The 17,167-nt window shown below is 37.2% G+C and overlaps 1 protein-coding gene across 1 annotated transcript in view; it reads left to right on the plus strand.

The window, feature by feature from the left end:
• Positions 1-16,876, plus strand: part of ube3c (ubiquitin protein ligase E3C) — a 34,132-nt gene extending 17,256 nt beyond the window's left edge. Inside the window, exons 17-24 of the mRNA XM_067402158.1 lie at positions 3,796-3,893; positions 4,153-4,285; positions 4,995-5,242; positions 9,242-9,454; positions 10,330-10,518; positions 10,716-10,782; positions 11,243-11,373; positions 14,848-16,876. Coding sequence (XP_067258259.1) covers positions 3,796-3,893; positions 4,153-4,285; positions 4,995-5,242; positions 9,242-9,454; positions 10,330-10,518; positions 10,716-10,782; positions 11,243-11,373; positions 14,848-15,018 — 1,250 coding nt within the window. The 3' untranslated portion in view covers positions 15,019-16,876. The remainder of the gene's footprint in view (positions 1-3,795; positions 3,894-4,152; positions 4,286-4,994; positions 5,243-9,241; positions 9,455-10,329; positions 10,519-10,715; positions 10,783-11,242; positions 11,374-14,847) is intronic.
• The last annotated feature ends 291 nt before the right edge of the window (positions 16,877-17,167 follow it).

The raw sequence follows: 17,167 nt of genomic DNA on the forward strand, positions 1-17,167 counted from the left end.
ATAAATATATCTATAATGGCTAACGCTACTTAAGTGAACGATTAAGTTTAATATACAATGATCATAATGCAAGGCAAACACATTGCATGTATCTGACCTATTTTTAGCTGCATTCAGTATCGGATTTGACTGTTCAAAAAGTACTCTAATTCAAATGGATCGCATAGGCTATACAGACTGTTTCCTGGGGTGTTTGACTAGCCGGTTGCAAAATGTCCATTTAAACATTTAGGAAATTAGTCGTTGCGCACATCCCTAGTTGTGGAAGACTAACAAAAGTGGTAATAATGACATGGATTCTGTCAAGCAATTTCATTCCAAAGCAAGAACACTCAAGAGGGTCTCAACGCTAACTAGTACCAGAGTTTTCCATGCCACCCTGGAGCATATGTGCTTAAAAATTCAATTAACCTAAGGCTGGACACATCTGGCTGCCTGTTTGTCTGGACCTTTTTCATTTCCCTAAATGGACTTGCGAGGTAGTGACGAATGGCTCCTGTATTGACCATGCTGCGCCATATTTCTCTACCAAGATGGCCCCTTGATGGCTGGTTTGGAGAGAGAGAGAGAAGACTGACTAATTGAGTAGAATTGTTCCACCATGCAAGCAACGTATTAGATGAATGACACTTCTCATCTGCTGCTATGGCAGTTTTTTTCCCGTGGTCGAAACGTTTGTATAATACAAAACAAACGTCCCTGTAATGGAGGGAGAGGACAGGTGGATGGGCAAATCGCTGCTGAGTTAATTAAAAGTGTGTGGCAGGAAAGACAGAGGGGGATTGAGTGATCTTTAATGGGATGCTCTGTAAATATCGCATTCAGCAAGGCTGGTAGTGGACCTCACTCAAGGTTGTGCAAGTGTACAGATAGAAACGAAGTAGGTCTTTTGCAAAAGACATCATGGTCTTGTGCAGGTTAATTATCACAAGTGGATATACACTACCTTTCAAAGTAGTGCCAGTAAGAATTTTTGGTAGTATATTTTTTCGGATGATAGAGAGCATTAGTGATTGGCTAATGAGTTAATGAATTCTGTGCTTATAGAGTAAATTGCTTGTCAGTGTTGTATCTTTTGTTGTCCATGTAAATTTAAAAGCAGATTAATAAATGATTGGATCTATTCCTAAAGGTGAAAAACACAGTATTGTTTTTTTTTTTTTTTTTCATAATTTCACTAGATTTGTAGATGTTTATTTTATTTTTGCCCATTTTTATTACTTGCACAAGTATAGAGATAGGACAAGAAGTGGCAAGGATACAAGGGGAAACAGGATTGGGAAATGAGATATTCAGAGATCACACAAGGGGGGGTATCACACACAGTGTCTGCATGTTAATCTTGAGCACCTAGAGAGTAATAGTGCATCCTTCATACCTCTGAAAAGTCTTTAGTTTTATCATATTTATAAAAGATACATGAGCTCTACAGAGTCTTTCCAAAAACAGCCGAGCGCCTGGAAGCGTGCTGTGGGCGGGGCTAAAGAGTGACGAGCATGTGCAGCTTTTGCATAGCGATCGTCTGCAAGCTATCAATGGTCAGCTAAATAAATGTATCTAAACACACACAATACACCATCACATTATCCATGGATCACTTTTGAATCACTATAATGAATATAGTGTATAGTGAATGATAAATAATGATTTTTTGAATTCACTATGTTCGTGTTGTTTACATTATATGCACTTATAGGCGCCTATTGCCAACAAAACAAGACATTTGATGCAGTTTTACTCACCACCTGTGCTTGAGCGTGTCAATGTAATGTGTGAGCACAAATCTCTCAGCTCCACTTAATGCTGGGTTCTTAAGGTTCTCTTTCCTTCACAACCAAAAAAACACTTCTTTTGGTGACATTGTTGATTTCATGGTCTAAAAACAAAGTGACACATCTTTCTCGAGCAAGTCCTGTGCAGCGCTGCCGACGACTTCCGTAAAGCGGAACGAAGCATGTTGATGTACGTGCTCTTGCTCTCTCGCGCTGGTCTGTGTCTGTGCGCACGCTCTTCCGGGAGAAGCGCCTGTACAAGGAATTCTGACTTTTATGACGTTACAAAGGCCCATACTCGAAAAAAAGATTGCGAAGTTTATGAGGATTTGGAAGAGTATTTTTGGCACAGAAATACTCCATCATACGTTCAACTCGTGTATTGAAACTTTGGCCATGTTTAGCATAGGGATGCTCATTTCGGTTAAATTTCTCGACCGACAACCGACGCTCGTTATCCGATTATTAACCGTTAACTGATAAGATTATAATATTGTGTAGCCTATATGATGATAATATGACATATATAGGCTATGACATTAAATAAAAAATACAATTGACGAGTGTCTGTGTGTTCCACGGGTTTATTTTAACATGCAAACAGCAGCATAGAACAGATAAACAACAGAACCTGGATTCACATTATCAAATTGTCACGCACCTGCAGTGTTTCTGACAACAGAAAAAAATAATTTAAATAAAAGGCATAAAATAAATAGGCCTACACTAAAATTATTTTTCACTTAAATGTTTAACAAATTAAGATGACAAACAACCGGTATTTTAGACATTTTTTCCATCAAATATAAATAGCAGGCCTACTGTACCTCAAGCATTGTTATTGTTATGACCACGGACGGTGCAAGTGTGCATACCGAACGCATCTTTCCGCACTCATGGGCAATGGATTTTCTTTGAAAGGCTCGCACACGAGACTAAGCGGAATGCGGGAAATGAAGTATACCATGGCCCTAAATTGTAATGGACTGGAGCTCACGGTTCACATCGAGAGAAATGGGAACGCGGGGGCACCGCGATGCGACCGCAAAAGGCACTTTCACTTTCGTTATCAAAGTGCATGCCACTGATAAGCTTTGTAAATGCAGTATTACAGTATACACATACCAATTAAACGCGCAGGTCTCCTCTCGTGCGTCCTCCCCACTGTGTCGCCGGTCGAAGCAATAATTTTCATTTCGCTTTTAGATATCTCTTTTATACATGCCATCAATGCTTTTAACTCAAAACAGTCCATAAACTACAAATCCTCACGAAAACTTCTGTCAAGCCAGCTCGCGCGTCAATCTGAGAGATCAGCCTCTTACCTTAAAGTGTCAAATTTCTCGGTTTCTGAATGGACGGTTTTGCTTGATTGACAAAAGCTAACGTTCGGGCACGATTTATATACCATCGACCTGTCCTAAAACATTAGCACGCTGTGATCGATTGCTTGGAGATCGCGTGTTTCTCTGTTCGAGAGCGCATTTCCTCTTCTTCACATCTGCAACAAAACAGTTGATTATTTAAGAACGAAAGCTCACAGAAACGTGAAAATGGTCTCATTTGAAAGAAAATATCCTAAGCTAAAAGATGATATATTGTGACTGATTGAAGCAGCCCTTATCAAAAGTGCGGGGGTCGATTTCTGTCTTCAAAACTGTCCCCCGTGCCAACGGCGCGACCCTTTCTATCGAAATGGTCAGTACTTATTTTCGCTCGCTTCATTTTGCTTGTTGCTTAGCGAAATATGTCTGGCACGTGTGAAACGCCCTGCGAGTTAACAAATAAGCATATATGTATATATAGCATATTTTTCTTTAACCATGCATCAAAAAAAAAAACAAAATCGGTTAAAATTCTTACTTTCGGTTAACGGTTAAACGGTCAATGTGAGCATCCCTAGTTTAGCATGAGAATCCAACTCTTTAACAGTGTAAATAAGTCAGAATAAATAAAATGGCTTTATACCCCCTTTAATAAAAGTTTAATTTTTTTTTTTTTTTTATTGTCTTCCCCCTCACAGTTGGACTGGAGCCTCCACCATTGTCAGTATCAGAGGAGAGACATTTGGCTATCCTCACTGAACTACCGTTTGTTGTGCCCTTTGAGGAGAGAGTGAAGGTAAGACAGCCATCACTGGTAGGATATGGAATCCGTTTCATGCTCAGCACTGGTCTAAAAATTCCAATGATCTGTGAATTAAAGAGAAGGTTGAAAGTTGTAATTATTTGATGGCATCATTTGTTACAAACCCTTTCATGTGTTTTTGTGCTTTAGATTTGAAAAGGTGAGAAAGTGATAATCTAAATTAACACATGCTAAAAAAAATGGATCCATTACATGACTTTAATCAGCTAAACTTCTTTCATCCTGTTTTTAGATTTTCCAGAAGTTGATCTACGCTGATAAGCGGGAGGTGCAAGGAGAGGGCCCTTTTTTGGATGGCGTTAACATCACTATTCGGCGGAACTACATCTATGAAGATGCATATGATAAATTATCCCCTGAGAATGGTAAACAAACCTATCTCTTCAAATATGCTGAAAGCTCTTTTAATAAAAAGCGATTAGCACACAGAATGTGATGTTCATAGACACTGGGAAGAGACACGAAAGGAGCTAGATACAGTATATTTACAGCAACATTTATAGCAACTGTCAACAACAGTTTTGACGATTTAGGGCGAGGCATCTTGAGTGTAAAAACTCACCTGAGAAAAGTTGTCTTTTTAGTTGTGTATCACCAGACATTTATAGATGACATAGAAATGTTTGTCAAATTTTAGCATTTGTTTTATTTTAAAATCTTTTTTTGGCAAATGTGTTTCCAACTGTACATCAAAGTGGAACCGATTATTGAAAAAGAACATGTAGTGCAGGGATTTGGTGTTTTATTCACTGCTTGTTGATTGAATGGCAGGACTCAATGAGAACTTGATTGTCTAATTTTGTCCCATAAATTCATAAATGTGTTTTCTCATAATATAATCCCTGTACTTCTTATAGTTCACCCTGCACAGATGCAATTACTAAAAGTCTGTAAAATAGGGCACAATGTATTGTTAATATAAATTAATTTTCCATATTGATTTTTCATAGGTGTTTTACTCATATTTTGAATTATGCATTGCATTATGTTTTGTTTTAGAGTTAAAGGAAATGTCTGTAAACTTAACAGATAAACATGAACATGCTAAATACATTTGTTTTATCTCAATTTCAGAACCTGATCTCAAGAAGAGGATCAGAGTTCATCTGCTCAATGCTCATGGGCTAGATGAAGCTGGCATTGATGGAGGAGGAATATTTAGAGAGTTCTTAAATGAACTATTGAAGTCGGGCTTTAATCCTAACCAAGGCTTCTTCAAGACAACTAATGAAGGTCTTCTCTATCCAAGCCCTACTGCAGAGATGCTTGTGGGAGAATTCTTCACCCGTCATTACTACTTCCTTGGCAGGATACTGGGAAAGGTAAGACAGATATCACAAGGATCACGTGATGTATTGCATTACTCTATAACATTCTTTATCTCTTCAATGGCACAGATAACAGAGAGCCTTACGAAATCAGTTTAATCACCTGCTACACCTGTTCATTATTTAGTTAACATATTTCACTGCAAGTTAATAATTTAATAACACTTGCAGTGGCTTGTCTTTTTACTTTTTTTTTTTTCTTCTTAGTTGTCTCATTTGCCTTTCACTCACATACACTCTCAAACACAAATGGGGTCATTTGGATCAATGCTGAAGGTCAAAGGTCAGGTTCAATCAGTGATCTCAGGCTGAGTAGCTTTGTTACTATTATAGATCCTATGCATTTGATTTACGAGGTCACTGGAGTTTAAAGTCAAGTTTATTTGTGGCCTTTTGATCCAAATAATTTTTCCTTTGGCTGGGTTTATTTTTAAGATCCCATAAGATCATTTTGTAAATTACATTTCTAGCATTTTGTTAGAGGTTTATTAAATGTATGTTTGCATGCAAATTAAATAGTTTGCTCCTAATTATATCACTTTATCTAATTGTACGAGGCCTCAAAGTAGTTTAGGAGCTTTAATATAGAAATTACAGAAATTACAGTTTACTGTTTCCAAGAATTGCAAGAATATGTATATATACAGTAGCAGAACATAGGTTTTGTTTATAATAAGTGGAAAATGTTAAAACCATATTGATAACTCTTTGATTATCCTAATTTTGCCCAGTGTTTTCCTATAATGGCTACACCTTGAGCCACAATTTATTGACGCTATTGTTTTGGCCATCTCTTTTGTATGCCCGCTAGCTGGTATTTATTAGCCGCTAATGTTTTTAAAGTTTCATTAATGCTTATGCCCTGGATTGTTTATCACAAAGCACATTGACTGGGGGAAGGGTAGATGAATTACCTCATGCCAAGAAGCTCGCTGCTCAATTAGGCTACTCCATTAGTCCATGATTTCCCGTCTCTGTTTGTGTAGCCATCGCATTTGGCCATGGACGCTAAATCAGCTAGCACCATAAATAACCGGATCCGTGCCGCTGGTAATAGAGTTTTGATCTGTTTTACAGTCACAGGCATCAACACCACTTGTGAAGAGGCAATTCAGGCCACTTATTAGAGAGCTATAATGAACACACACACACACACCTTGTACGATGGAAGGGACATAACTGAGCTCCTATCCTGAGGAATGGCTGGCCCCACCCTCCTACTTTCTTGATCGTATTCCATTCAATTGCCCCCACTCCTTAGTAATGGGCAAAGCAATTAAGGTGACAAGATTAATTTGAATTTGACTTTCAATTAACCCTCCTTCTCTCTCCATAAATATGTGAAGTAGTGGCAGACTGAGTGGGATATTGATATTTGTTTAGTGCTGTTATAAAGACAATCTGTATAGATTATAATTGCGTCACTGTAACTGTGGCAGGGTCAACCGAAGACACACACAAAAACTAAGAAAAACTGATGATTTCACTTTCTGTGATGCATTGCAATTATTTTCCCCTTTTTTTTCCAAATTCTGCCAATTTGTCACTTTAGCTGGCTTTGGTCAAAATATAAAACCTTAAAAAAAAACATACACACAATAAACATCACTCTCCATCATTAGAACTTGCAGTCTGTCAGAGTTGAGCAAATGTGATTTTAACATGGCTTTAAACACAGGTAAAGCTTTAAAAGCTTTGTCCAAACTTGTCAGTAGTTGTTTAACTTTTTTTATTTTATGTATACATGAAATCTAAGCTGACTGGACCAGCTGGAAAAAATACTGTTGAGCCCTACACTGTTAGTTTTGCAGCCCATATTTGTGTCATCAGGTTTAATAGAGTTTAGACATCATTGCAAATGCAGATTTTGTGTGAACCTGCTAATCAGCGATTTACACAGAATTGGAGTCCTAGTCATTTAGAAGGGACGAAACATCACTTCGCTTATTCATTAAATATTTTGATTAAGCTTTTGATTAATTTGATTATACTTTCAGCTACCATATAAGAAGTCTAGTACTCCCAGATCCTTTCAACATACAATTCTATTTTTTCATTGTTTTTTTGTTTATTTATTTATTTTTTTAGTCTAAGAAGCTGACCAGGTTTACATTTCACTGCAAGTTGTATTCTGCATATGACTGTGTATGTGATGAGTAAAATCTTCATTCTTAATTTGTAGAATTGCTATTACATGTCAATATCAGATAGACATAATGGGCTAGGTGAATTATAGATCATGATATAGAAGAAAATGGTTGTTTATTTATTGAAAGTGGATACTTTCAATACTTTCAATATTCAGAATGCTTTCTATTTAAAGGGTTAGTTCACCCAAAAATGAAAATTCTGTCATTAATTACTCACCCTCATGCCGTTCCACACCTGTAAGACCTTCGTTTATCTTCAGTACACAAATTAAGATACTTTTATGAAATCATGACTTGTGCATAGACAGCATTATAATTAACACTTTCAAGGTCCAGAAAGGTACTAAAGAAGACACTGTTGAAACGTGACTGCAGTGGTTCAACCTTAATTTTATGAAGTGTATGAGACTTATGAGAACGTATGAGAATGACACAGAAGAGAAGATATTGATTATTTGTCATTATAAGTCATTATTTTTGTTTTGTTTTTCGTTGCTTCATAAAATTAAGGTTGAACCACTGCAGTCACGTGGACGATTTTAACAATGTCTTTAGTACCTTTCTGGACCTTGAAAGTTTTGATTATATTGCTGTCTATGGACGAGTCTTATACCTCTCAGATTTCATCAAAAATATCTTAATTTGTGTTCTGAAGATGAATAAAGGAGTTACAGGTTTGGAACAACATGAGTGTGAGTAATTAATGACACAATTTTCATTTTTGAGTGAACTAACCCTTTAAATATTGAGGCAAGCTACAGCCATTTACCCCAAACCGTTGTTTAGAATTACCCTGTTGAATTATTTTACACAAATATTTCCACACTCTACACATGCCTTCAAAATACGAACTCTCACACGCAAATATCACGTGTTCTGCAGTTCAACAAGCAGTGCTTAACTGTCCCTATTCAAAGGGCAACAGAAAGGAAAGAGAAGGTCAGAACTCCTGATTGATGGCAAGTGTGTTAAATTTTTTATTGATTCTTAATGCTGTAAATTTACAAATTTATTTGGCAGAAACAGAAGGCAGCTGCTAAGTTGTTAGCGTTTACTCTCCTGATGGTGCCACAATTTGCATTAATTGCGTTGCCACTGCACTCACTTATATTAAAAGGCCCGGCCATTCATTAATCCTTTTTATCCCAAGTCATTTTGGCACAATTTCTGGCAATAAACACCCATAAATAACTTGAAGGTTTGAAAAATAGTCTGCGTTGTACCTCCATATCCTTATTGCGGCTTCTTCTCGGGAGCGACGTTATTGATAGGTTTCATGAGGGCGCAGCACATATGTTCCCACAACAGGACTCGTGGGAAGAATGTTGCTAAGTGGATTATTTTGCATAAAAAATGTCCCATGTTTGAAGTTTCACGATTAACCCGTGTTTAGAAAATGCTCTGATTTACAGCCTGCGTGTGTGTTTTAGATGCATTCATTATGGAGATTTGGGAAATTTATAATCCATTTAGCTTATGTGGTCGAAGGGATTTTAGTGCAATCATTTATTCAAGGCCTGTATAGTTTAATGCCCTCAGATATGGTCTTTTTAGGACTGTTGCAGTACTTTAGCTTTTATGACTCGCCATCCTAGTGCTTCCTAATGGAACAACAGGTTAAGGATACAGTTGATGTTTTTAAAGTTTGAGCTTCCTCAATATAAAGTGTCCGTATTTGGGACAGATTAGCACACAGGATGAAGATATTGTCATGATTTTGCCACTTACTTGGCTCATATTAGCTGGCTGCACATTACAAAGTGTTGAGCAGTCCTGGAGGTCATATTTAGTTAATAATAATAATAATAATAATGATAATATATTTCTCTCTTCTGTTTCTCAGGCGCTGTATGAAAACATGCTAGTGGAATTGCCTTTTGCCAGTTTCTTCCTGTCCAAGATTTTAGGCACCAGTGCAGAGGTGGACATCCACCATCTGGCCTCTCTTGACCCAGAGATGTACAGAAACCTGCTTTTCCTCAAGAGCTATGAAGGTGACGTGGAAGACCTTGGCCTTAACTTCACTGTGGTCAACAATGATCTTGGGGAGGCACAGGTGAACAACGTGTCTTTTTAAAAAAAAATTTTTTTTTTATTTTTTTTTTTATACCTATTGTGCTCTTTTGTTCGTCTTTTGTGTCTCCTCTCTCCATCTCTTGTTCTCTAGCATTGTTAATGATTGATCTAACTGTTATTAGTCTTGGCTGATGGAGATAAAGCACGTCTCTGTCTAGATCTCTCCAAAAGAACTTCTTTGTTGACCAGCTCAAACATACCTGTTGGAAGAAAACTGTGTAGCATAGTATAAGATATAATCATCCAGCATGATATCTAGTAGTGCCACTCCTCACTTCCAACATGTGAAAACCAGCTCAGCCTGAGGTGTATGGAAGGAAATTGTGTGTGCTCTCCACATTTGTTTTAAGTTTAAGTTTTTTTTCTCTTTTAACAATGGTTAATGAAAAGAGGTATTGGATGTTCAGAAAATGTTGCTTTTCAGGTCAAACATTAGTAACAATTATTAAATAATTTAATTAAGTAGACAAACTGTTTACATAATATAAAAAATCTAAATAAAATACAATTATGAAAGGATGGGTAACGGTGGTAGATTTAGCCTAAATAGTAACTCAACTACTCAAATAGTAGCGACTAGCTAGGTTAGGACCAGATGATAATTGTTACTGATAAACTTTTATTTTGCATGAATCAAAACTAGATAGTTTGATCACTTTTTCTTATAACTAAGGTATCACTTTCCCATTCATTAGGTAAATGGTGTCCATGTGCACTCATTTCCATTATGTTCCTCAATTGCCTTCAACATTTTCCTCTGCAGATGTACTGTTTCACTTTCAACATGGAATTAAATAATCAATGAACCCAGGGAGACAGTACCTGTCACACTTCCACCTATTTGTCTTTTTCCAGGTGGTTGAGCTCAAACCAGGGGGAAAGGACATCCCGGTAACCACAGCCAACAGGATAGCCTACATCCATTTAGTGGCCGATTACCGTCTGAACAAACAGATCCGAGCACACTGCCTGGCCTTTCGACAGGGCCTGGCCAACGTGGTCAACCTGGAGTGGCTGCGAATGTTTGATCAGCAGGAAATTCAGGTAGCAGCTTACCTAGGAGGCACACACACATACTTAGATTTATGCTAAAAATGTGGGAAAGGGCACATGTGTCTAGACACAAATCAATCAGTTGTGTATCAGAAAGGATTAATAATAATAATCAACAGATATTATGGTCATATAATATAAAAAACTTTTTTTTTTTTCTTCACTCCAAACTTTAAACTTATTTTCAGGTACTGATTTCTGGTGCACATGTGCCCATCTGTCTGGAAGACCTGAAGAAATTTACTAACTACTCAGGTACTACAAGCACACCCATCAGATGTTTTATCACTCACTTCATTTTTTTAAATTTTAGATTTAGTTTGATTTACGAGCCTTTCTTACTTTCCTTCCAGAGATGTCAGGTTGCTGTTACATTTTTTTTTTGCATTTATTAGTAATGGACAGCCAAAACACACACAGGTCAAGTGTGAATTTGTAGTTTATTAATTAGTAATTTAAAATCTGTTCAGATAAGTAGTGTAGTGTATTCCAGCTTTAAGTGTTAACTCAGATGCTGCAACTTTTCCTCTACTTTAACAGGATGTAGTAAAAAAAGGTTTAATTTTTTTTTTTTTAAACCATGTTTTGCACTAAATCTCATAGCAGTATTATCTGATAATTCAGAAGGGCTTATCTATGCAAGGATTTAGACTTTTAGTTTATGCATTATATTCTTAACCTTTTTTTTTTTTTTTTTTTTTTTTGCACTACTCAGGTGGTTATTCAGCAAATCATCCAGTGATCATAATTTTCTGGGATGTGGTGGAGAGCTTCAGCGATGAGGAGAAACGCAAGCTGCTCAAGTTTGTTACAAGCTGCTCACGACCTCCGCTCTTAGGCTTCAAGGTCAGTGACATTGACCAAAACCCTCTGAAAATATGATTTTAATTAACTTTGGATTGTGTCTGAACTCTTTAAAGACGAGTTAATGTTTATTTAAGATTGTAACTGGCCTTAGATGGGTTCACTAGAAAAGTGAAATGTACAGACATAACCCAACCCCTTTGTCTGAGCTGCGTCGATATGACTCGCACCTGTGTTATCACATATGGAGTTCAGCTGAAGTTCATGCCAACTCACACCTGCTGATGATTTAGCCCCAATTTCTATATTTTCATTCAATAAAGTTATCAGGATCCCCACCACAAAGACGTCTACTCCCTGCAAGGTGTGCTGCCTTAACGGAGAAATAATGAAGTGAAAAAAATATGTTTTGTCACAGTATATCGTCATTAATTTACACAAGGGTGTACGAGCAAACAGGCTCATTGTAACAAATCATTTTCACATTATAACAGCTATCAGGATAGGCCTTATCTTGGCCTCTATTTGTGCTAGAGAGGTTGTGACCCATAGCATTGTAATGTTATTTGAGACTTTTCCAAGTGCCACTGGGTGTGTGAAATCCATCTGACTGATAAAATGCCCTGTTGAACTTTAAATGGCTCTTGCTTGATGTTGACTGTATCTAGCGTTTAGTCAAAGGCCAGAAAATGAGGATGAGAGAATAGCGTCTGACAGTAAACACAGTAAATAAAATACAGAACTTTCAAATTATTCTGGCGACTTCATCTACCAACTATTTTTTCTTGTTTAGGATTAGTATTGTCTCAGTCTCCAGGAATCTAACCTTAAGTCTTTTTCTTGGATACCAAAGTGTGTTGTGCTTGCTTATTACACTCAGCAGAATCTGGAGAACAGAAAAAAATCATTAAATGTGTTTTTATGCCTTACGTAGACTAACCAAGGACAGTAATTGTCATTTCATTGACTTTATTACATATTTTAATATCTGTCATCAGTTTAAAGTAGATTACTTTAGCCTGTATGAATTTGGGTGGGGGAAAATCATGGCTTCTGAGCAATTCCACAGATACATGCTACTGCCAAAATTAAAGTGGAGCTGTTTAATGAATTTGACTTTGGTGCAGACGCTCTGAGGAACGGATGGAAAGGAGGAGTAAGAGGAAAAAGACGAAGAGAGACAGATCAAGGGGAGATGGCCTCCCACCTCGTCTGCCTCTTCAGCCAGCTCAGCCTTAATTAGGTGCCGTTAAACACCCCAGAATTCATTAGGGGAGAAATAGCCCTGTCATGGCAGGCTATTTAAAAAACATGATGGATACCCTTTTTTCAAAATGATGGCTCCCATCGTGACACTTTCTCGATAAGCAACGATACTTTAATACCTTAATTGTTAGAAAAATTGGCCCGTTAAAGTAGGTTTAATCAGGTTCATTTTGGGGTTGAGCCTTGCAGCCATGTGGAGAATATTTTCATTAGGCCTATCTTGTTGTTCTTTCAGTAACCTTTTAAAGATCTGAAAAGTTCCATGTTTAGCTGTTGCTGTGTTGTTTGTTGCATTTATCTGCACAGATGCTGCCTGTTTAAAATGTTTCATTAATTTTTGTTTAATGATCACAACCCGAAAACGGTACAGTTCAAAATAGTAAAAAAAAAACGCATCGCAAAGTTGTGTGGTTGGAATAACAGCTCTCAAGCTGTGGTTAGAAGCATAGTTTCTTGTTTTTATGACATGTGAACTTGATAAATCGTTATCTTAAACAAAATAAGCAAGCTGACAATGTATATTTTTATTTTGAATATATACAATGTCATTACATATTTTAGTTTGTCAAGAGATTTTAAGCACCTTTTTTTAAGAGTGCGCATGTGCGTACATGCTCTAGTATGTAAAAATTAGCCTATGATTGATTCTGGAAATAAAGCAAAATAACTGAGAAAAATGAGAATTAGTCCTGAGATGCCATGTCTGTAATTTATAGCAAAAAATCTAGCTTTAACTCAATCTCAAATGGATTCATCTATAGAAGTTAAAGGTGCCGTAGAATGGAAAATTTAATTTACCTTGGCATAGTTAAATAACAAGAGTTCAGTACATGGAAATGACATACAGTGAGTCTCAAACTCTATTGTTTCCTCCTCCTTATGTAAATCTAATTTGTTTAAAAGACCTTAGAAGAACAGGTGAATCTCAACATAACAACAACTGTTACGTAACAGTCGGGATCATTAATATGTACGCCCCCAATATTTGCATATGCCAGCTCATGTTCAAGGCTTTAGACAAGCCAGTATTAACGTCTGGATCTGTGCACAGCTGAATCATCAGACTAGGTAAGCAAGCAAGAACAATAGCGAAAAATGACAGATGGAGCAATAATAACTGACATGATCCATGATATCATGATATTTTTAGTGATATTTGTAAATTGTCTTTCTAAATGTTTCGTTAGCATGTTGCTAATGTACTGTTTAATGTGGTTAAAGTTACCATCGTTTCTTACTGTATTCACGGAGACAAGAGCCGTCGCTATTTTCATTATTAAACACTTGCAGTCTGTATAATTCATAAACACAACTTCATTCTTTATAAATCTCTCCAACAGTGTAGCATTAGCCACTAGCCACGGAGCACAGCCTCAAACTCATTCAGAATCAAATGTAAACATCCAAATAAATACTCACATGATCCGATGCATGCATGCAGTATGCATGACGAACATTGTGTAAAATCCATTTGAGGGTTATATTAGCTGTGTAAACTTTGTTTATGCACTGTATTATAGTCGAGAGCTCGGGGGCGGGGAGCGTGAGATTTAAAGGGGCCGCAGTCTGAATCTGTGCATTTCTAATGATGCCCCAAAATAGGCAGTTAAAAAAAATGAATAAAAAAAAAATCTATGGGGTATTTTGAGCTGAAACTTCACAGACACATTCAGGGGACACCTTAGACTTATATTACATCTTGTGAAAGAATGTTCTAGGGCACCTTTAATACTCCACCACCTGCGTGACGTTAACCAACATAGCTAAACGACAGGTTTGCGACAGTACGGTTTCAGGAAACCGTTGTGACTACCTAGTTGATTTGTTCAGCAATGCATCGTATTATGATAGTGAAGCAGCGAGTTACATCGTTGTACGAGAAACGCACCACTGACTGATTCAAGGAGTTAATTCAGTGTAGGATTTGTCGAGACTGATTCAACCCAGTGATGTCTGAGTCTTTTTGAATAATTCATTAAAAGAACTGGCCCATTAAACTTGTGAATTTTGCTGTTTTGTTTTGCATGCAGTTCACAAAACTTGGTAGAAAGACATGTTTTTGTGCCTTCAAATTTATTTTGACAGTCTTGACTAAAATAGGATTTTGTTTTTTACTGAAAAACAAAATGTTTTTAGGTCTCCTATTCTTCTCTCCTCCAGATACTTTTTTTTTTTTTTAAGTGTTTGTTGAGTGTTGCTTCTGGATTTCCTAGATGTTCATGAGATTTTCTGCTTTCTCTTTGTCTCTAGGAGCTGTACCCAGCCTTTTGCATCCATAACGGAGGTGCTGACCTGGAGCGTCTCCCTACCGCTAGCACTTGCATGAACCTTCTCAAGCTGCCAGAGTTCTGTGACTCTCAGCAAATGAGGAACAAGTTACTCTATGCTATTGAATCCTCTGCTGGCTTTGAGCTTAGCTGAGGAATACGTCAACCTCTCGATGGCCTTGAAACCCAGACAAGAACCTGCGCCTTTTGTTATGGTGACCAGATAGAAAATGATCAGAATGAACAGACAGTGTGTCTGCTGTGGATGTACAGTGATTAGCAGGTGTTTGGACATAAAAAACAAACAAATGCAGAAGGACAGTGGCACGGACAAATATATGCTCCGTTTTATTTTTACTTCAAAAAGAGTAAACTTGTATATAAAGCATTTATAATTTCAGTGCAGCATCAGGGAGGGCATCCATTGATCAAAAGCATTAACAGTGAACAGGAATATCTGAATGTTGGAGATACTGAGGGAATAAAATGGCAACACAAAATTTACTTGTAGATTTTCCTTGGTTTTGCATTGCTGACATCAAAGTGGATGTTTTAAGACGATGCCATTTTACAGTTTTAACTGCTCTTGAGTATTGAGTGTCTACCAATAAAGATGCATGCTTTAGCCTCGCTGACTCACGAACAAGCTAAAACATACGCTTCTCCAATGTAACAGCATGCCTAAAACTTCTTAGTACAGTAGGGATACTAAAGATTTGGTTTGGTTTAAGGTCACAATACTTCAGCTATACAAATGTGCATGCCTTGATACAGGGCGTGCTAATAGTGTAGCATTCGCTGAAAACTCTTGAACTATTAATTTTTCCAAGCTAAAAATGATTTTTTGGCTAATGTGCCACTAACAAATGAATTTAATAGATTAGAGTCAGGCAGTATGGCAGGGTGTGTGAGGTTAACAGGGGTGGCAGAACAGTAGCACAGGTGTGTAGGTATCTTGTTTTAATCATGTAGTAATGATGACTTCAAATTGGCTGATTCAGGTTTACCTTTACTTGGAAAAAAATATTCAGTTTGGGTAGTTGCATTTCAGGCCTCAAGATTTACTATATGCGTCCATTGCTTTTAATAAACACCAATTGTGTAATTATGTATTCCACACATTGGGCCTTGGTATCATAGCAATAGATAATGATGCTGACATAAAATTAAAACAAATTTTGAGGACATGCACGTTTTAGATTAGTGGTTCAAGGGGAGTTTTTTAACTCAGACAAATTGATGAATGAAGGAAAACTATGACCTGCCTAAGCCTGTGTACTGGACACTACTTCAACTTCTGCTGTAGCAAAGAACAATTGAAGCCCTGAAGAGGATTGAAGTATGTGCTGTCAGCATCCTCTGATTGCTTTTTTGCTGCTAGTTACTGGGTTCAGCATGGCTGTGTGTTGGTTTGTGGAGAGCTGATGATGGATATGTGAATATGTATATGTCTACATCTTTTAATGTTCATGCAGCATTTGTACAAGACTTTTAAATTCTCTCTTCACCTTGTCAGTAATAAGTTGTTCCCCAGCACCTATAAATGAGTAATATCTGATCGTTTACAAACACTGTTGTGTAGAGATTGATTTGATGTTGATGATGAGCAAGGACAAGCAAAGTTGTTTGTAAAGATATATGTTTACCGACTTTAAGTGTATGTGCCCTGAATGATTTTTTGAATGACAAAGACAGGTGTTCAATCTATGTATCAGAGAGTGTGGCAATGATTAAATATGTTTTGAGTTTTTATTTGCACTGGAGATGTTAGCATCTTTTGTTAAAACATAATATTTAGGAAAAACTGGGATGTAGAATTTCATTTTGAGTTTTATGGCCTTTGACATATAATTAAAGAAACATCCAGTGATGGGACAAGAAAGAAGGCTAGTCGAGACCACGGATGCATTATCCGCATGACATAAATTAAGGGTGTGTGCGTTTGACATAAATCTAATAGGGCCCTGCTATGAGAGCAAGTGATGGCCGGAGAGCAGGGGGAACTTTTTATTCCTCCTTGGATCATATCCATATATTCTCCCAGCCTCAGTCTCACCCTCCTCATTGGAATAAGGCTCTAGACTCCTCCTTTTCTGACCAAATCTCCAGCATTTTAGCAGCAATCTCAGACGGGGGTAATTGGGTCTTAAAAAACCAACTTGTCCTATAGCTATGAAGGATTGGCCTTAATTATGGGGAGATTTATTTGGGCCTATTACCTTATAATGGATTATAGCTCGCAAACTTAATGCCTCTGGCCATCAATCACATCCACGTGCAAAGATATACCAAAGGTATTTTAT

Source organism: Chanodichthys erythropterus, chromosome 11 (genome assembly GCF_024489055.1).
Source record: "Chanodichthys erythropterus isolate Z2021 chromosome 11, ASM2448905v1, whole genome shotgun sequence".
NCBI lineage: Eukaryota > Metazoa > Chordata > Actinopteri > Cypriniformes > Xenocyprididae > Chanodichthys > Chanodichthys erythropterus.